Source organism: Camelus dromedarius, chromosome 14, assembly GCF_036321535.1.
Source record: "Camelus dromedarius isolate mCamDro1 chromosome 14, mCamDro1.pat, whole genome shotgun sequence".
Classification (NCBI taxonomy): Eukaryota; Metazoa; Chordata; class Mammalia; order Artiodactyla; family Camelidae; genus Camelus; species Camelus dromedarius.
Genome location: NC_087449.1, coordinates 13,241,769 through 13,263,075, shown reverse-complemented (window position 1 = coordinate 13,263,075; position 21,307 = coordinate 13,241,769). Strand labels below are relative to the sequence as shown.

At 43.2% G+C, this 21,307-nt stretch overlaps 1 protein-coding gene across 3 annotated transcripts in view; it reads left to right on the top strand.

Moving 5' to 3' along the window:
- Positions 1-21,307, top strand: part of AK5 (adenylate kinase 5) — a 213,569-nt gene that overhangs the window by 110,356 nt on the left and 81,906 nt on the right. For all 3 annotated transcript variants that reach the window (XM_031465421.2, XM_010989052.3, XM_031465420.2), the window contains exons 7-8: positions 3,342-3,432; positions 10,277-10,353. In XM_031465421.2, the coding sequence (XP_031321281.1) occupies positions 3,342-3,432; positions 10,277-10,353 (168 nt within the window). The remainder of the gene's footprint in view (positions 1-3,341; positions 3,433-10,276; positions 10,354-21,307) is intronic.

Below are 21,307 nucleotides of genomic sequence, written 5' to 3'. Positions count from 1 at the left end.
AGAGACGGCCCCCAGGCCCAACCAGACCAGACCTACAGGGGTGGGCTCCTTCCAGCTCCTCTAGATCCGGATGCTGTGCCACTCCCTGGGACGTGGGGTCTGGCTTCCCAGGGGCCGCCCGGGGTCTAGGCAACACAGCCAAGAGGCGGGGGCACTTAACTCCACAAAGGGAAAACCTGGACCAATGGAAAGCAGGACACTGAAAAGACACCATATAAATGCCTCTCCCTTCCTCCCCCTCTCAGACTTCTCTGAGATGTACTGGTTCCATTTAGCCTTTCTGGAGATGAGCCATGTCTTCTTGTGAAGCAGGGGTCCAGCTCAGTAACATGCCACCTTACATTTGCTTTCCTTCCTTCCTCTTTCAAACTTACTGCCCTGGGGTTACACGCATGCACTCACGCACACACACACTGCCCCCCCATAAAGTGTAACCTCGAAGTTTTGCCTTTGGCTCTGTTTTCTAGGAAATGATGATTAAAACATAAGCGGATGCTCTTTTATGTGTAAAATGACATGCTACCACCCATCCTTCTAGAGTCCAAGAAAAAAATAAAAACACTCCCCCCCCCGGAATAGACCTTACCCCTTACTGATGATAGCTGACAGATGCCTTGAAAGGAGAAAACCAGCCATGGTGTGTGGGGGTGGGAAGCAGTGCATTAAGATGGTGCCCACCGTGCCTCGGTGGTCTCCTTGTATTTGCCCTAAACACCACCTGCTTTCCTCCCTTTGCTTTTAGACTGTGTTAACACTTACCTGAGCAGCAGGGCTGTACTTGTCTGACTGTGATGATCATATGTCTCCTGGTAGGACAGAAGTCATCAGTCATCCTGAGCTCAAACCCTGGTTCTCCTGCTTGTTAGCTGTTTGACTGGAGAAAGTCACAATTTCTCTGAGTAGACGTTTCCTTGCCTGTAAAACAGAAACAAGACGGCCTGCCTCACCTTTCCCATGGGCTGACGTGACCAAGTGAAGGCACTTTGATGCTCCATACGGATGTGCTTTAACTGTGTGAGGGGAGGCTAGGGGATAAGATTCTAACTTCGGTTTCTAAATTTCCCTCACTAAAAATAATGAAGCACTTCTGTAGGAAAATATAAAGGAATAAATCACTCAAGTCCTCTTAAATGTCTTCAAGATAATTACGATTAAAAGCCAAGATAGAATAAGAGAGATTGGACTTTCCCTACCATGTGAAACAAATAAATTTAAAAAAAAAAAAAACAGAAAAAAATGTATTAAAAAAGTTTTTTCAAGACACTGGACATCAGACAATGAGGTGATTCCCTGAGAGAAAGGAAACAAATGCGGTGAGTCCTGCGGTCGCCCCAGCTTACTCCTGGAGATTTTCCAGGCTACGGTGTAGGGAGAAAGAGGTCGTGGGGAGACTGGTGCCTCCAGGAATTGCGCAGATGGAGCTGAGAGCCCAAGAGACCAAGGTGACCGGAGTTCAGAGGACAGAGTATCAGAGCTGCAAGGGATCCACAGAGTTCCCTTGCAGAGGGATCCCCTCCAGGATTCAGCAGAGAACTATTCAGGGCATGCATATGAGGAAACTGTCTGAAGCTGAGGAAAAACCACCCAAAGGATCGGTGGGAACAGTCGCTGGGGCTCACACCAGGCTTGGAAGAGCACCCTTTTCTACCAGTCAAACTGGAAAATTCCTTCATCCACAAGGCACTAGGTAGAGTCTTGCCTCAACAGTGGCTAATAGTTAACCCTAAACTAAACCCTGCTCTGGTCCAGGCCAACAAATCTTAAAGACAAGACCTGAAAAGATCAAGTTGTTTCCAAATAACTAAACTGCATTCTGGAACAAAACTCAAGAATATTTATAGAAATACAAAAACAGCTAGCATCTAACAGGGTCAAATTGTCAATGCCTGGCATCCAGTAAAAAAATTTCCAGGCATGAAAAGAAACAGGAAAATATGTGCCATAATAATGAGGGAAAATCTATCATAGCCAACTCAGAACTGACACCAGAAGTTAGAATTGGTAGAAAGGGATATTAAAAGTTATTATAATTGTATTTCAAGTGTTCAAAGCCTTAAATAAAGACATGAATATTTTAAAGGCTCAAATCAAACATCTAGAGATGAAAACTACAATCTCTGAGATGAAAGATACCCGGGAAGTAATTAATAGTGTATCTATACAATGGAATACTACTCAGCAATGAAAAGGAATGAACTTGATGAATCTCAAAATAATTGTGCTGAATGAAAGAATCCAGACAGAAAGATTGCATGCTGTGAGATTCCTTTTACATGAAATCCTAGAAGATGCAAAAAGTAATCTCCAGTTACAGAAAACATATCAAGAATAACCTGGTTGCAGGGTAGCGGCAGGAGTAAGAGGAAGGGATACCCAAGGGACACAAGGAAACTTTTGGAGGTGACAGTGATGTTCACTATTTTGATTTTTATGCTGCTTCATGGGTGTATACAGATGTCAAAACATATCATTTTATGCACTTTGAATGTATGCAATTTATTGTATATTGATTATAACTCGGTAAATCTATTTTTAAAAACTAAAGAGATAAAATTGTATTTCTAATAACCACTGAACAACTTGGAAAACGGAAGATTTATAAATGTAACCACACTTTTTAGTATTTAAATTTCTGTAAATTTTAGAGAATGGTAAAAATAAAGTTTGAAATATGTAATTTTTTGTTACATCTAAATCTATAGTATCTAGAGGGGAGGGTATAGCTCAGTGGTAGAGCACATGCTTAGCATGCCCAAGGTCCTGGGTTCAATCCTCAGTCCCTCCATTAAAATGAATAAATGGATAAACGTAATTACCTCCTCTCCAAAATAAATAAATAATAAATCAGCTATGGTGTCTGTAAGTTACCTGTGTAATACAGCATCTTTAGTGTTAGTATGATATTTAAAATTTGGTTTAAGAGTTCTCTTTTTTTTATTTTTTTAACAGCAAATTAGAAAACCTTTCCCCTTGTTGTTTAGAGCCATGTATTTTCATTGGGTAGGGGTGGGGAGATATATTTCAAAACAAAACTAAGGGCCAGAAAGGCACAAGGTAAATTTTAGTTATGGTTTTTTCCAAAGCTTGCTTTAGAAACTAAGAAAATTCTACACATTTTCTTACCCATAAGAGACTGTACGTTTCACTCCCTAATAACCTCTTTGCTACGACGTCTGGGCTGGAAAAACCCTCTAAGTGTCTGATTAAATACTCAAGAGCTTTAACCCCTGCCGTCCTGCTTCATTAGACATACAGTTGTGTGCTGCATGCTTGTTATATTCTGGAATGTTCTTATTTCTGTATTCTCATGCTCTCAACTTGTCTGTCCTGATTTCCCCCAGTTTGATGCCGACCGGGACGAGGATGAGGTATTCTATGACATCAGCATGGCAGTTGACAGCAAGTTATTTCCAAACAAAGAGGCTGCAGCGGGTAAGTCACTGTGTCCTTTGGGCTGCAGGACATCCTGACCCCCTGCCAAGTGTCTGGGGCTTTGTAGTCATGTTGGAGCTCAGCAGACTGCTGTAAGGTTTTAAGGACGATGCTGTCCTCAGAGCTTTATACCTTCAGGCTTAAAAATTAAGGTACAAAACAACATATAAAAGAAGAACTCGACATCTGGCCCTTATGGTTACTGCCTTTCTTCCAGTTACTGCATGTGCAAATTAGCAGGTGGTCACAATGGAGCATTACATTTATGTTATTATAATTTTTAAACACTGATCTAACTCATTCTTTGTGCAACAATAGAAGTTACTGTTTCCCCAGGACTCCCTAACTCATACATGTCTCTCCTTTGCCACCTGGAAAAAGCCTCCCCTTTGATCTGATAGCTGCTTCCATCCCTGCCCACAGCCCCTGTCATGGCTCTGCCCCGTCTCTCCCTATGTCTAGGAGTTCAATGTTGGACAGTCATGCAGGGTAACCATATCCCGCTCAGAGTTCTAGCCTTGCCCCTTATCCCACCCTCTCCCTTGGTCAATTCATTGTCCCTCATGGTTTCAACCATCAGTTCTATGTGGATGACTCTTAAGTCCTTGTCCCAGTCCTGACCTTGCTTCTCAGTGTGGCCTGAGTAAATAAAGACCATAAATTCTGGGCTGTAAAGAAAAAGGCTAAACACCAAAACTTTTCAGCCATATTTGAAGCCCACTAAGAGTAGCTTCAAAGAGTGGTAGTCTTTCTGGGCAGATCCACAGTGCACAGATGACAGATGTTAACTCACCCGCCTGATTTTCCAGTGATATTTACCAAAGGATGGCCCATTGCAGGAAAAGATGGAATACTGAGATGCATGTAAGATCATATAAACAAGAGTAGTGCTGCTCTGGAAAATGCTGACACCTGCACTTTTTAAGTTAATATTTTACTTAGAACATTCATTTAGACCTCTAACAACAAATGCCTCTGCAAGACACCCTCAGTTTGCTAACACAGCGGAGCAGAGGAGCTGATTTAGCTGCCCGTTCTTTAGAACTCCCAGCACAAGTGGCATTTCTCCAAGGTGGCTGGGTCCTGTAGTAACGCAGCTGTGTTGGCTTCTGTGATAGTCGGTAAATGGTGACCTCATCCTCTCCAAGTCCCCGTGGTGGGGTGCACAGGGCCCGGCCACAGCGGAGCTTTCCAGGGGCGGACTGCTTCCTTTCTGCAACTCTGGGCTTGTGAACAGAGGAGCCAGTGCCCACAGCCCCCACGCCCCCGTCTCCCTTCCACAACCAAGACCCCTGAAAATCGGGTTCTGCTCCAGCCTGAAAGTAAGCCTGCTCTGCATGTGACAGCCCTGGTGAGTGATGTGAACTGGAGGGCTTGTGGTAAACTATAAATAACCCCACCTTCCCTACAGGAGGCGGCCACTTCACAGCCCCAGGCTACTGCTGCCGTTAAGGGAGAGGCCAGTGTTGCTGGCTCCTCTCTTTCAAGAGAAAACAGAAAACCTGCACCGGCAGGTGAAATCTCGGTGGCTCACTCAGGCCGACAAGTCACGTCCAGGGCCTCTGCTCTGTGATTCAGTCCCTCCCTTCTCTCTGATCCTCTCTCTTTGCAGAATCTCAGCTGCCCTACGGCTCCCATATCACCTCCACGTGAATGGCTTTAAATTCTTTTAAATTTTTTTTTGCACAAAAATTTTATCTCTTTAAGATGTACCACATGCTGATTTGACTAGTAAAGTGATTACCCAGCTCAGCTAATTCACACGCTCTCTCTTCACATAGTTAGCGTTTTTCTGTGTGTGATGAATGAGCACCTGGAACATATTCTCTTAGCACATCTCCAGCATTCATCACGTATTGTTACCTGTTGTCACCGTGCTACACCGGGGCTCTGGGCTTATTCTTCCTACATAACTGCAGCGCTGGACCCTTTAGCCAACATCTCCCTGTGTCCCCCCTGCATGCCCATGGTAACCACCAGTCTACTATCTGCCTCTGTGTATCTGACATTTTCAGGTTCCACTTGTAAGTGAGATTGCGCAGTTTTTCCCTTTTAAGAGGAAGAGTGTCTCTGCCCTCACAGCCCACACCAGCCATCGGTCCTATGGGGTCCGGGCCACGTTCTCCACTAGCCAAGGCTTTGACATCCCTGGCTGGCCTTTTACTTCATTCCTATCCCCTTCCATCTGTCATGAATCCTGTTACTGCCATGGGGATCCTCCCAGAAGGCAGCCTTGATCACTCTGCCTCTTGACAAAAAAAAAAAAAAAAAAAACCCTTCAATGACTTTTCTGCAGACTGAGCACCAACGTCCTTAAGGTGAGAAAAGTATCCAGGATGCTGTGGTCCTGTTCCCGGCACAGCGTCACTCCTCCCCTGCCCCATACCCTCCTCCAGCTCCTCGAATGCCTCAGGTACCTTCCTGTCTCCCGCCATGTGCACAGGTTACTTGGACCTGCTTGTCTCCATCTGTATCCCTCTACTCTCTCAACTCCTACTTCCATCTTTCACCTGGTCAGATCCTACTTTGTATCTCAGTGATGTCCCCAAGGAGGCATTCGCAGACCCCATTCCAGACCCGATTAGGCCCTTGAGTAGTACCTTGCCCTTTTCCTGCAGGGCATCCATCACAGCTATGATTATACGATCAAGTATATGAACGTTCGCTAAGCATCAATTCCCACATTAGATGCAAGCTTTCTCGGGGACAGAGCATAGGTGAGTGTCTGTCTGATACCCAGTGCGATGACACATAAGCCCTTTCTCATCCAGCTGGCCGCTTCAGCTGGGCTACTCCCCTGAATACCCAGACTCACAGCCACACTGAATTTTCTTTGGCTCCAGAGCAGAGTGTGCATTTGCTTGCTTGCATGTCATAGAATGCCATCCCCCGAATGTCCGCACCCTGTCTGCGGTGTCTCCTCCTCCCTGGAGCCCTCCAGTAATACTTCCACTGAGCAGAATTGACTACAGCAGTCAATCTCTCTCGCCCCGGTTTGCTCATCTATAAAGAAAGGATGCTGTTAGTGCTACCTCATAGGATTGCTGTGACCAGTAAATGGCTTATGCGTATAAAGTGTGTGGCTGTCACCCTGAAAAGGCTGTCTATAAGTTGGTACCTTTGCTGAGAGTTTGAGGGGTCGCAGGGAGACACCACATCTTATGCAACACATTTCCCCAGTTTCCTAGGTCACCTTCTACTCTCTTCTCCCCCTTCCTCCTTTCCGCAACCCGTATCGTATCGTGGAGTAACTGAAAAATTCTCCGCTTCCCTTCTCACCCAGCACAGGCCACCAACACCCAGTTCCCTCCAGGAGCTCCCTTCTAATCCCAAATACTGTCAGGATATCTTCCCAGAGATATGCAGTGCTCTTCTTCAAAGGAATGCTAATGCAACCTGCTGCTAACCCTTTCCACGCCTGCTGGAATTAGAGCTGGATTCTCCGTGCCTAATGCCTCGGACGCTTAGGAGGGATTTCATGTTTGTAGAGCGAATGAATAAGACTGAGATCCACAAAAGTAAAATGTATATGCCCTTTTATGCATTTTTCAGTCATTCACAAATATGTATCGAATGCATGTGATTTCTAAGTTTTGTTTTTAGATTCAGAGATGAAGTGCAGCCCCACCTAAAGCTGCTTCCAGTTTAGTGGCAACGACAGGGCAAGGGAGAGACCCCTTTGCCTTTCCTCACAGAGGGGCAGGAGATGCACCTGTTAGAGGAGCCTTGTCTGCAGGCGCCCATCCCCGCCCTGGAAGCCCCGCCTTGCGGGAGTGTCCCTTTGCTTGGGACTCAAAGTGGGACAAGGACTTTCCTAAAACTTCAGAATGACGATCCACAAGGAGGAAAAAAGTCTTTAACAGGGTCGCAGAAAGCAGTATGGTTAGCCTTCCTGTACCTCCAAAGCCAGTTTGTATCATCTTCCTGCTTAAATTTAAAGAGACAACCTGAAAATAGTATTTCCACAGAGCACTCTGCTTCTAAGGCTGGCGACACAGAGTGCCCCCGTGGGGTTCTAGTTTAGCTCATGACTTTCTCTGTTATCTATAGGAAAGATATTTTTAAATATGAAAAAATCAAGAAATTCAAAATAGGGGGAAATGAAGGCAGTACTATCATTTTTTCAAAATGTCCTGCTTCTGCTGTCTTTTCTGGGTAACAAGATCATTGCCATTGTTTTATGTGTTAAATTGTCCAGTGAAAGATGGTGAAAATGTGTACATATGGCGGTATTTACCTCCCTATTCTGAACGTCAAACCTTAGGCTATTATTAAAGGTTCCATTTTCAGCAAACCAAGCAACCGATACTAAAAGGAAATGAAAGTTATTCAATCATTATCTGAGCCGATAATGCCATCCTTTGTCTGTTGCCTTCCTTCTATGATCTGTTAGGACTGTTGCCAAGAGCAACAATATGTCAAGAAATTCCACCCCTTGATGATACAATAAAATTTCTGTTGAAAGCGTTTTATTAGGAAAGTCAATCTCTTCTTCCTAAGAAGCACGAGTTGTTGGTTTTTAAACCAAGACCTCTTCATTCTTTCATTCTAACCATTGCTGAAGTTAGTTTTCTAATAACCTTGTTCCATTTTCAAATATTAATGTGCAATATTTCTGTGAACTGGGTTAAGAGCTCTTCACATTGTCCGTTATTAAAACAACCAAAAGAACAGTTTCTGATTAAATAAGTAGGACGCAGGAACGGAAACAGCTATATGTTTAATAAGATCTCCGTGTTCCGATCACGCTGCGCACTCCACGTGAGTCACTCTGAATTCTGAGGGGAGGGTATCATCTGAGTGCCTGTCACCAAGTCCACTAGTCAGGGGTGGATAATATTCATACTGTGGAAGTGATGGAAGCTAATTAACTTCGGCGATGCCTCTGACGACGCTGTCAGTAGCAGCCACCTTGTCACAGGCTGGAGTGACTCTCCTTGATTCGCTTTTTGTTCTTCCATTTCCACAGCCGCCCAGTGACCCCCCTCATTATCAGCCACTCACTGTTCCTCCCTTTCTCAGAATGTAGGCGAGGCGGCACACGCCTCCAGGTCCTGTCCTGTAGGGCACTGTAATGAAAGACCACCATTATATGGCCGTTTGGATTACGCCTGCTTGGAACTTGGAGTCAGTGGGACGTGTTCGAGGTGGGAGCTCTGACTCCTGTCTTGACGTCAACTGCTTTCTACAGGACCGTGGCCAAGTTATTTAACTTCGCCACGGCTCATTTTCCTCTTTTTCTAAAATGACAGGGTGGGAGTCAGTGAAATACTAAATTCTAAAATGTCTGTGTTCTTATAAGAGAGAACTGTGTTTTACTTCTGACATCTTTACTGCCTCAGTACACATAGGCAAACTGATCTTCAAAGTGGGCTCTGAGACGTCAAGTACTTTCATAAAAATTTATGAAAAATTTTATTTGAAAAATACCAAAAGCACAAAGATAGAAAAATCATACATGTACAATTCCTTTACTTAAAAACATATGTGTAAAATTGAAGTTTCCATTTCACCCCACTAGTCTCGCTGTATTAATAGCATGTGGTGCAGAGTCCTCCCAACTCCCCTCTAACAAGCACCTCAACCCTGGGGCTGCCGTGGGCGTCACCAAGAATTGTGCAGTATACGTTTATGCCACTAGACATGGCAGCTCTATGGTTACTTTTCCAAAATGGTTTGACAAGTCAAGTATCTCCATTTTGAAAATCTTTATCATCCTTAAAAAGTTTTTAATGATGCAGACACAAGGAACAATGACGTTACTGCTTAATACTTGGGAACACGTGCTAGTACTTAGTTTGTTAAACGGCAGAGGTAGTGATGAGAAGAAAAAAGAAAAAAAAACGGAAGACAAGAGAAAAGACTGTGGGGACATACCTTGGTTCTCTTTTTGGAGGAAGGTATGAAAGCAGCATCTCTGTGAGAGGTCCATGTCTGACAAGTGTGTGAGATGCTTGACATTTAAAAAAGAAATCCATCTTCATCACATATTACTCGTTGCAGATTCTAAATAAGAGTTACTTGGCAAAGGCACGTGTACAGTGAAGCGTGGAGTGTTTCAGGGGGCACCTGGCGCTCTGTGGGCAGCACTGAAGGCTGCCTTTCTGGCTAGTTAGGGAATATGTATTTCCCAGCAGGAGAGAGCCCTTAGATGAGGGTGATCAATCAGTTGTTCTTCAGGGACCCCATTATGGAAATCACTGGTTTAAGTCTCAGCCTTGGGGATTCATGGGCAGGCAATTCACTGTAACCTGTAGTACCCTGGGGGAAAAACTCTACATTAATACATTAAGTTAACCTGATTTTTCTCATCTTCAGGGACTCAGGTAATCCAAGGCTGGAGGAAAAATTTCTCGAGTTCTCATGGAGTGAGCAAACTCAGCCCCTCTTTTTTCCTGGAAACCCCTTGCTCTGCTCCCACTCTGTATTTCACACCTGGTGTTCCTTCTTCCTCAGTTACTGCCACACAGTCCTAAACCACTTCTCCTTCTGGACAGCCCTTCCACACCCTCGCAGTCCAGGCTCGTAGACTAGCTCCTGTGGAGAACCCCACCTCCGTCAGCTCTTCCACTGCTAATCAGAATCAGTAGCCTTTCCTTTCCGGTTTCTGAACTTCACTGCTGACAGATCAGTCGACAAGATCATCTTCTTCTTAAGGGTGGAGACGGTGTCCAGAGTATCTGCATTTCCCACCTGCAAGCCAAACAGTGCCTGGCCAATGGGAAGGGTCTATAAATATTTGATGTGATCATAAGGACAGTATGGAAACCTGGTGGGAGGCTGCTTGCTTTAGAAACGTACACAGACAGCCTCCATCAGGTAATCTTTGTTTTCTGAATCTTAGGTTCAGGTGACCTTGATTCTTCAATGATGTTGGACGCTGGAGAGATCATTGATACAGGATCTGATTATGAAGATCAGGTAATTAAAATCTAAAAGTGTTTCTGTTTAAATGTTTTTAATTTTAGTCTTTATAAATGTTTCATGAAAATTGGAGTTATTAATCATTCTGTGAAATGTTTCCAGGTAACTAGTAACATTGTCCATGATAAATCATAGTAGCTCATAGCTTTTATTCACTAACTTTGGCCCTTTAGGCCTCCTGTATCCACAGACTCCAAATGGCAATTAACTGAGGAAAGATTTGTGGTCTAGAGTTACAGGAGATAGAAGTGAGGTTATGTGAGGTTCCCTTGCCCAGGAATTTGCCTGCGTCTTGATCCCTTTCCAATAACAAACTGACAGTATTAACTACGCATTGACTACAGGGTCAGGGACCTGCTTTTCTCTTCCTAATCTTTGAAAGGGACTAATGACCAAGGACAACATAGCCAAGAAGTTAAATGTATTTTCTATTTGAATAAAACCAAAGAAACGTATCTGGCTCATTTTCCTCTCGGCAAAGGAACTCTTCCTACTGCTAAGTTTTAATGATCCAAAATAGTTGGCAAATGTTCCCATTCTCCAATTAGGCTGTGTTTTTTAAAAAGAATAACGTCTGAAACTTCCTTCCACCTCTCAACAGTGCTCTTCTGCAGTGGCTGAAAGCCAAGCGAACATGTTCATCTGGGGTTTTTTTCACCCATTTTCAGCTAACACATGTCATGAGTAAAGCAGATAAATCTGACCAGTGTCCAAATGTAATGGCTGTCTTTCCGTTTCATGTACGTGTTCAGAAGCTATTTTCATGAGCATTAAGTTTCTTCTATTATATCACAAAGCAAGGAGAAGATATTGGCAAGTATTTAAAAATATTTTTAGTATTTTTTAAGCACTTTGTACATAGTAAACGTTGTGCTAACTTCCTTAACTTGATTATCTCGCTAATTCTTCACGACATCTCTCGGAAATAGGAATTACTGTCTTTATCTCCCAGATAAGAGAATGCAGTCTCCAAGAGTAATTTGCCCAGAGTTACACAGATGGTTTCACAGTGGAGAAGTGAGCTTCAGTCATCTTCCCTAACACACACATCTCCACCTCCCATCCTGACCTCCAAAGACAAGCCATTCAGTGGTGCATTTTGGGAGCCTTTTCAGTTGCTAACCCTTAAGACCCCAGCAGAGGCAAATGCCAGATAATCACTATGAAAAGTGAGCTCATCATCCAAAATTACAGACCACACAAAGAAATGACTCATAACAAGAAATCCAGCTGATTAAACAAATGGAAGGGCTCACACGCCAAAGACTAGAGATAACAGAAGAGTTGGAAAGAAATCTTAATATAGGAATATTTAAAATATCCAAAGAGATAAAGAGAAGATTAGAAACCATGAAACAAGTGCAGGAGAGAATGGAAAGGAAAAGGCAGGAAGGAAAAGGGGGAACGAAATAGAAATTCTAGGCACAAAAAATATTGTCATTGTAATAAAAATTCAATTAACGAGTTGAAGAATAGACTAGACACAGCTGAAAAGACAATGGTAGAGCTGAGGAAATTGCCTCAGAATAAAACAGAGGGCTAAATCATTGTCAAATATAAGAAAGAACTTAGGAGACACTGAGGATAGAATTATTTGTTCAACCTGCTCTGAAAGGAGTTCCAGAAGGAGAAGGTGGAGGGGATGGAGCAGAGCTGCATTATAGCAGATGATGGTTGAGAATATTACAGAGATGAGAGAAGACAAGTCCCCAGATTGAAGGAACACATCTAGTCCTGAGCAGGATAAAAAAATTCCTCACCTATTCTTTTCTTGTTTAGTCATTCAACAAATATTAATAGAGCACCTACTGTGTGTCAGGTACTGTTTAGTCACTTGGAATATCTAACTATGTAATTCAGGCAAGGAACTTTCATCCTGATGGGGAAGACAGATAGTAAACAATGAACATAATATAGTCATAAATTTAAAAATTAGTAAATTCTCACTCAGAAATAAAAAATAATAAAATAATGCCATTTGCAGCAACATGGATGGACCTGGAAACCATCATTCTAAGTGAAATAAGCCAGAGAGAAAAAGGATAACACCATATGATATCAATTATATGTGGAATCTACAAAAAAAAGACAAATGAGCTTATTTACAAAACAGAAACAGACTCACAGACGTAGAAAATTAGCCTATGGTTACTAGAGGAGAAGGGGGTGGGAAGGGATAAACTGGGAGTTCAAGATTTGCAGATACTAACTATTATATTTTAAATAGATAAACAACAAGTTTATACTGTATAGCACAGGAAACAATATTCAATATCTTGTACTAACCTACACTGAAAAAGAATATAAAAATGCATATGTGTATGTATATGTATGACTGAAACATTATGCTGTACACCAGAAATTGACACAACATTGTAAACTGACTATACTTCAGTAAAAAAAAATTTTTTTAGTGGGGAGGATATAGCTTAAGTGATAGAGTGCATGCTTAGCAAGCATGAGGTCCTGGGTTCAATCCCCAGTACCATCAAAAAACTAACTAAATAAATAAACCTAATTACCTCCTCTCTGTTAAAAAATTTTTTTATTGTTTTAATTTAAAAAAACAAAATAAATGAATGAGTAAATTCTCTAGACTGGTAAGTTCTATGAGAAAAAAAATGTAGAACTGGGTAGAAGGATTAGGAATGCTGGGGTGGGGGACAGATTACAGTATTAAATAAGACAGTCAGTATGAACTATGATGGCCTCATTAAAAAGGAGAGATTTGAGCAAAGACTTGGCGTATAGTGTAAAACATCAGAACACAGAAAACAAAATAAAATATTCAAAGTGAAAAGGCACAAAGGCACAGCAATTTGGGGGGCAGCAGATTAAATTGAAGCAAGTGCTGCATTTATTGAGTACCTACTATGAGCTAGACACTGTGTTCTATGGTTTACGTGCATTATTGCTAATCTCTACGGTAACTCAAGAAGGCAGCTCTGTTTATCCCCAATTTACAGCTGAGAAAACTGAAGCTCATACAAGTTCAGTGACTTCCCTTGACTACACCGGTAACAAGCTGTAGAGCCAGAAATCAAACTATGATCAGCCTGGCACCAAAATCTCATTTATACTTTCACCACTCCAAACAAAGCCATTATCAAAGTCACTGGTAGTCTATCGCCAATTCCAGTTAATACTTTTTAAGTTACCTTTCTTGACCTTGGCTGCCTTTGATTCAGCACGCTTTTACTGTAAAGGGCCAGGCAGTAAATATTTAAGGCTTTGTGAGCCATAACATCTTCGTTGCAATTAGTCAGACCTGTCGTTGCGGTGCAGAAGTGGCTACGACTACACTTAAACAGGAATACGGCCGTGTCCGAGTAGAGCTTCATTCATGGACACTGAAATTTGAATTCCACATATTTGCGTGTGATTTATTTCAACTATTTAAAAATGTGAAAGCCATTCTTAACTGAGAGGCTGAACACAAACAGGCAGCAGAGTGGATCTGACCTGAGGACCGCAGTTTGCTGACTGCATCTCTAAACCAGCCCCCTTCTTGACACTCTCCTCTCCATTAGCTTCTAACATTTCTACATTATTTAATACTGTTCTAAGTGCTTCACATATTACCTCATTTTTATCCTGAGACAATTACATGTGATTGATATTATTATCCCCATTTTACTGTTAAGGGAACTGAGGCACAGAGATGTTAAGCAGTTTACTTAAGGTCACACAGCTGGCAAGAGGTAAAGACAGAATTCAAACACAGGCGTCTGACTGCAGAGCCAGGATCAGGAGAGACAGGTGCAGCTCTGCGATGGTAACAGATAAAACTCAGAATCTGAGTGCTTTCCTTCCAGAGGTCCTTTAACATATGACTTCCAAAGAGACCATGGATGGGAAGGAAAAAAGCATGGGGAAAGGAGACCCACTCTTAACTGCACTTTACCTCACCCCACAATCGTTTTATGTCCCCAGTCGCTGGCTCTCCCTACATGCAAAGGCTGGAAAATGGAACTTACTTATGTGTCCAGGAAGGGAGAGGTGGGTTTAGGGGGTATCAAGCCAGCCTGAGCCACAAAGCTCTTGCCCCTCTCCTACAATGTATTCTCTCTCTCACAGTCCTCGTCCTTCTTGGTTTACTCATCCTTGGTTTCCTTGCTGAGCTCCTTTCCATTGGTCCATTCTGTCAGTTGGGTGCCTCCCAGCATCCTGGCCATGGTCCCTTCACTCCGCCCTGCACACGTTCTCCTTTGAGAAGCTGGACCACAGCCGTGATTTCCGCTTTACTCGGAGCTCGCTGGTGAGCTTCCAATGCCTATGTCTGCCTGCTAAGCAGCACTGGTTGTATTTCCCCTGTGCATCTCAAACTCCACACATCCAAAACTGAACTCACCATCTTCCCCCACAAAATCTGTTCTTCCTCCTGTTTTCCCTATTTCTGTGAATGACAGCACCATCCTCCCAGCTGTCCAAGCCGGAGACAAGGGTGTCTTCTTAGCCTCCCTCCTTTTTCCTCTCTCCCTGTATCAGTTGGATCAAGAAGCTGGTTGGTTCTGTGCAGGCATCACTCCTTCCCTCTACAGTTCCACTGCCACTGCCCTGGTCCACACCCTTATCCTTCATCCCCAGGACCACTGACACAGTCTTCTAACCAGTCTCTCTTCCCCAGGCTCCTCACCCATCAAAATCATCTTGCTGAAAAACGAAGCCAATCATCACAGTCCATTGCTCAAAACTCTTCTTGGTTCTTCACTGATGTCAGAATTAAATTGGAACCTCTTGTCATAATACATGGCAATTTTCAAATTACAGTCTGACCCCATCCCTCCCTCCCTCCCCAGACTCATCCCTTGCCAATTACCAAAACACACGGAATGCTCCAGCCACATCCATCCATTTGCAGTTCCTCCCAAGTGGGTTGTGCTTTGCACAATCTCTTTCCTCTACATGGAAGCTTCCACAACCCCAGTACCCCTATGCCAGACAACCCCTACTCATGCTCCATCAGGACCACCCTTCTCTTTGACTAAGCACTTCTCATTGCACATTTGATTCACCTTCTTGGGGGACTATGAGACCCAGTGTTACAATACCCCCCTGCATTGCAGGGACTGGGTTCTACTCTCCTGCCACTCAACCTAGCACACAGCATGTGCTTAATAAATGTCCATTTTTTAAGCCAATAAAATGATTTCTAGTTCTTCTACTTAATATGTAACTTTTTGATAACTTGCTGACTCTTGCTAACTCTTTGAGCTGGGGTTTCCTCTTCTAGAAAACAATGAGGGTCACCTCACTTAGAAGTATTGTTGTGACATGGATGGACCTGGGTATCATCATTCTGAGTGAAGTAAGCCAGAAAGAGAAAGAAAAATACCATATGATATCACTTATATGTGGAATCTTTAAAAAATGACACAAATGAACTTATTTACAAAACAGAAACAGACTTACAGACATAGAAAAACAAACTTATGGTTACCGGGGTGGGTGGGGAGGGGGTGGGAAGGGATAAATTGAGAGTTTGAGATTTGCAGATACTACTATATATAAAATAGATAAGCAACAAGTTCATACTGTATAGTGCAGGGAACTATATTCAATATCTTGTAGTGACTTATACTGAAAAAAATATGGCAATGAGTGTATGTATGTATATGTATGACTGAAACATTATGCTGTACATCAGAAATTGACAAAGCATTGTAAACTAGCTATACTTCAATTTAAAAAGTTAAAGAAATGCAACTTGAATAAAGGGGAAAAAAGAAGTATCGTTGCAAGAAGTAGGGAGTGCAAGGTGCCTCGTATGGAGCAAACACTCCATAAACGTGAACCCCTTTCTTCCCTCCCTCAGACTCAACTTAGGCAGAACTTTTCCATGCCTTTCTGTAGCTGAGAGAGGCCACCACCCTTTCAGTTAAGTGAATGCTAGTAGAGCACTTAAGATTTTCAATCTGGCATGTAGGAGTGTAAAAATTACCACTATCCTCACAAGTGAAAAGCTGGACAAACTAAAAACTCTCTTCTTAGAAGTGAGGTCACAGGGCAAACTACTGCAGCCAGAACTGGAGAGACAGACAGGCCGACTCAGAGAATCACGACTTACCAAAGCAGGAACCTCCACAAGAACCAGGAGAGCCTGGGAAAGAAAACCTAAACTGTAAGTGATGAATTGCTGGAGACTCAGTGTGGGCAAGTCTGAGGATAAAAAAATCCAGGGGCATCCAGTCATGGGGTCCCCACACTTTTGTGGGTTTTACCTCCTGGAGCTCTACCAGAGCCTCACAGGGAATATCAGAGAAAAATCTCCTCATACTTCCAGCAGGTGGAGGAGAAAAAAGAATTTCTGGAGGAAGGCAAGACTGGATCTGGGAAGTCCAGCGGGAACTGCAGAGGTCCAGACAAGAGGTCATGGATGGTACCTTACACCAGAGTTGGGGAGGAGAGGGACAGAAAGGGATGTATTTGAGAGGTACTTGTGGAGTAAAATCAACAGGACTTCATGCTGGAATAGATATGAGAGCCAGTGAGGGGTGAGCTGTGGAATATGATGCCTGAGTTTTTCACTTGTACAGCTGGGTGGGCAGTAGTGACATTCACTAAGAAAGAACACTAAGAAAACACCAATTCCATAAGAAAAGAGCATGAGTGTAATTTTAGACACACTGAGTCCAAAGGGCTTTAATGCACCCAAGTAGAAAATTCAAGTGAAGAATTAAATATATAGGTCTGGTTTTAGAGGAAAGATCTGGACTGGAAATATAAATTTCTGAACTTCTGAACATAGGTAGACCTTGAAGCTGTGAGTGGAGATGAAATACTCATAGAATAGAGGACAGAACTGAGAAGCAAAGAGGGTCTAAAGCTGAGCACTGAGGAAATTTAAAGGCTGGGTAGAGGGAGACCAGGCAGCAAAAAAGATACAAAGGAAGTTGTTAGAGAGATAGGAGGAACGGCAGCAGAACGTGGTGTTCTAAAAGCCAAGGAAAACAGTATTTCAAGAAGCAGAGTGTCAAATGCTGATGAGAGGATTAGAAAAAGAGGGAATGGAAAGCGGCCATTGCATATGGAACCATGGAGGAAATTGTTGACCTTACAAAGAGCTTTTGGGGGACGCTGGCTTGTTCGTTTGTAATGGAGACATTTGGACATAGGAAGGATCCACTCACTCATGAGACGGAGAATGTACAAGAGAGTAGTATATACTCTGAAAGCAGAAGGACTGAGTTCTAAAGCACAGGTGGGGAGACTGGCCTTAGGACAGAAGAGCACGCACACCTGGGTTATAACAGAACAAGCACCAGTCAGGTGGGAGTGTAGGCTTGTATGTTTAACGGTGAGAAGTTGATGAGTTCCTGTCAGATGACTTCCAGAGGCAAAGCCATCTGTTGAGAGTCTAAGATTTGAAGCGAGGAGGGACTGAAATGTTGCAAAATCCAGCAAAGAATGGACGAAGGAAACACAGCAGGACTGGACTCGCATATAAAGTCCAAGAGCCCATTTGACGTTAGTGCCTGGAAATTAGTTTTAACCACTTGATCCTTTTCACGTTTTTCCATTTATTTAGCAGATGTTTGGTGGGTGTCCCATAGGTGCCAGATGCTCTTCTAGGTACTGAAGATTCAGAGGCCTGTGGAGCTTCCATGGGGCACAGAGACTGTCCATGTTTCGCTTCACTCAGTGATGGAGTTTCACCAAATACGTGCTTCAAAGAGAGCAGAGCAGAGCATTAGGGAGGGCGTGTACGGGAGGGCGGACCTAGGGCAGCAAGTTAAGTGGACAGAGGACGGTTAGGGGGCAAAGCCCAGAAGGACTAGAAGCACATTTGACTTCTTTAAAAATGTGACTTTATGTTACCAGTAGGAATTGGCTCTTTATTCAAAAGAATGTTTGATCCTAACAATCCTGCAAGGATCATTTCAAATCCTACTTCTTCTTCCTTGAGACCTTCTCTGATAATTAAACATTCATCTCTTGCCTGCCCCACTGAGCACCCGATGCACCTGAAGCTCGTACCCTAAGTCTCAGTGCTTGGTTCTGTGTAATTTCATATTTCACTACATTCTGCTTCGTGTTCCTCCCTGATTGCCTCCTCCATGAATCCATGATGAGAAAGAGCGTGGACTGTGAAGCTGGACAGACCTAGTTCAGATTCAGGGCTGCACCTGTGGGTTGGTTGCAAGTTACCTCTTCAAGCCTGAGTTTCTTCATCTGTAAAAATGGACATAACACCTTGCAGGCTCTTTGGGTTAAAAGAGACGATCCATGTAGAAGCACCTGGCACAGGAGACCATCCAGTAAATATCTCCTTTTCCTTCCCTCCTTCTCCAGAGGGAGGACCCCATCTTGTACTTCTTTTATGTCTGCTACACTGTGACAGGGACACAGTCAGGATCAAAATGGACTCACTGAATAAAATCATCATGGCACATTCCCTGATCAGAACAGACAGGCTTTACTGGTGGTTGGGTGTGTGTGTGTGTGTGTGTGTGTGTGTGTGTGTGTGTGTGTTTTAAGTGAATTTCCATAGTGATATTCAGCTTCTAAATCAAGAAATATTACACTAAGCCCAGTACCTGTGTTAGGTTGTATTTGTAAAGTTGGCTTAAGATGGGGCCATTCCCAAAGCTGTATCTTTCAGCAGCACAGCACTGATCATAATGTGGAGACGTACCGAGTTGCGAGCTGACACCCTGAGTCCTGTTCTGATGGGCAAGTCAAGTTGTTGTGACAAGTCCTGCAAGGACTGACTGCAGCTGGGAAGCTGGAGCGGCCAGGTGACTGCTCAGCTCTGCAGGAAGCATCTGTCCTTGGTAGTGAAGATTGTTGGTGATCTGTTGGAAAGACGACAGCAGGGACTTTGGAGAGGGAGAGGGACCGAGGTCCGAAAGATGTAAGGCTAGCCTTCCCCAAACATGGAAACAAAGTCCCTGCCGCAGGCTTAGGCGGCCGGCCCTTCCTGACCGTCCCCGCTGGCCTTGGGCAGTCTGGAGCTAAGTGATTCTGTAAGAAGAAAGACAAGTCCCGTTTTTAAACCTCATAAATTACATAAGGATGTATTTTATTTTGACCATTCTTCACTGCAAAGTCAGGGCTGTCCTTCATGTTTTCGGTATCGATATTAAACATCGAACAGTTACATTATGTCACTTCAGTTACCAGCTTTGAGCCAGGAGCTCAATACATTTCCACACTCGGAGACGTTAAAGTAAATGCCTCCACACAGCACACATCTGGTGTGCCCCATCCCAGGACTCTAGGAGAAATCTTTGCAGAAGGAAATGAAAACTAGAATTTTTTTACTTCAAAGCAGTAGGATACATTCCAGGGGTCAAAAACCTATGGGAGACGGACCAGTAGAGACTGTTTGCTTTTCTCTTTTCAAAAACCCTATTAGTCTTGTCAGACAGGTTTTATGATTAATCTCACGGGCTCCTGTAGCATCTTAAGAACTGGAATAACCTCGAATGTCCTGCCATTTTAAAGTAAAATGAAAATGTTTGTGATAACAGAAGAGCATGACTGCATAATAAAGGAGAGGAAATAGAACTCCTGTGGGACCTGTGGTTGGCTGTGCCTTGGAGCCTTAAAAGACAGGAGACTGTTGTTAATGGGAAACCAAATAACCTTCTGGGATTATTATGTATTTACAGAAGTAAGAGTGGGGAGGGTGCTCAAAAACCTGGGCATCAGTGGCCAAGGAGCAGAGTTACCATTGTCCACCTACTGGTGAATTATCATTCTTTTTCTGCGGGGTTTTGGGAATTTTCATGTTGGATCTATGGTTTTATTAAGGGTGGTGGTTGCAGCTCAGCAAGCTAAGACCCTCAGGCTCACGGTCCTGGATGGATTTGAGTTCTGGTTCTACCACGTAGTGGCTTTGTGCTGTTGACACATCCACTTACTTCCCTGTGCCTCAGTTTCCAAATCTATAAAATGAAGAAAATAATGTGAAGATTCAAGAGCTGATTTCTATCAAGGCATTAGATCAGATATAAAGCACTATACACGTAGTAGTTCTAGAAACGTAAGTCTTCACATGGTGATTATTTACTGTAATTTCTCATGCCTTATTTTAAATGCAGGTAGAAAATACCATAGAACAACAGCTTTTTCACTTAGGCTTTTGAAAGGACCCCCCCCCCAATACATTATAGAAAGAGAGGAAGAAAATAATAAAATAGTGAAAGTAAAAATCCACTTGGGATTCCAGTACCATCCTTAAAGCTTTCAGGATAGACTGCCCTTACTTTTACCAGCACTTGTCCCTGTTCCTGTCACAGCTCTTGTCACATGTATTATGGCCATTTGTGTACGTCTTTCTCCCCCAGGAGATTATAGATAAGGACCCGGACAGTGTCTCCTTCACTGTAATTCCTCAATTCTCTGCATAATGCTTGACAAGGTATAAGAGGCCAATTCAGAATATTTTCTCCACAAATAGAATGTAGAAGAATCTCAAAGGGCAGAAGTCTGACATTCTGTAAACTCTAACCAGAGAACAGGGAATTAAAAAAAAATTATGGGGCGATGATGAAAAATGTTTTTAATTTACATGCTTTCCAAGGAGGGTTGCAAGGATGTTGAGGGATCCAAAAGCTATCAGACGAGACGTGGTTGGAGGATCTAGAAATATCTAGATGGAGAAGTACATTTTCGTGAGAGCGCAGTGGCTAGCCAGGCCAGGCTCTTGTGGGCCTGTTCACGCCGTGGCGGGTGGGGTCTGCGGTCTGGTTCACACCTGTGTTCCCGGCCCGGGCACAGCACCTGACATGCTCAATAATTAACCATTCAGTGAGGAAATTCAGTTATCTGTAAGGGGCTGTATCATTTAAGAAGAAGGCGTTAAACTTCTGTATTACTATGTAATAGAGACTACGGCCCCGGAGATGGAACTTACAGAGTTGGAATTCAGGTCAATGCAGGAAGGCGTTTTCTAACTAGGGTTACCTTTGGATACATCATTGAAGATACTCAAATAAATTCTAGG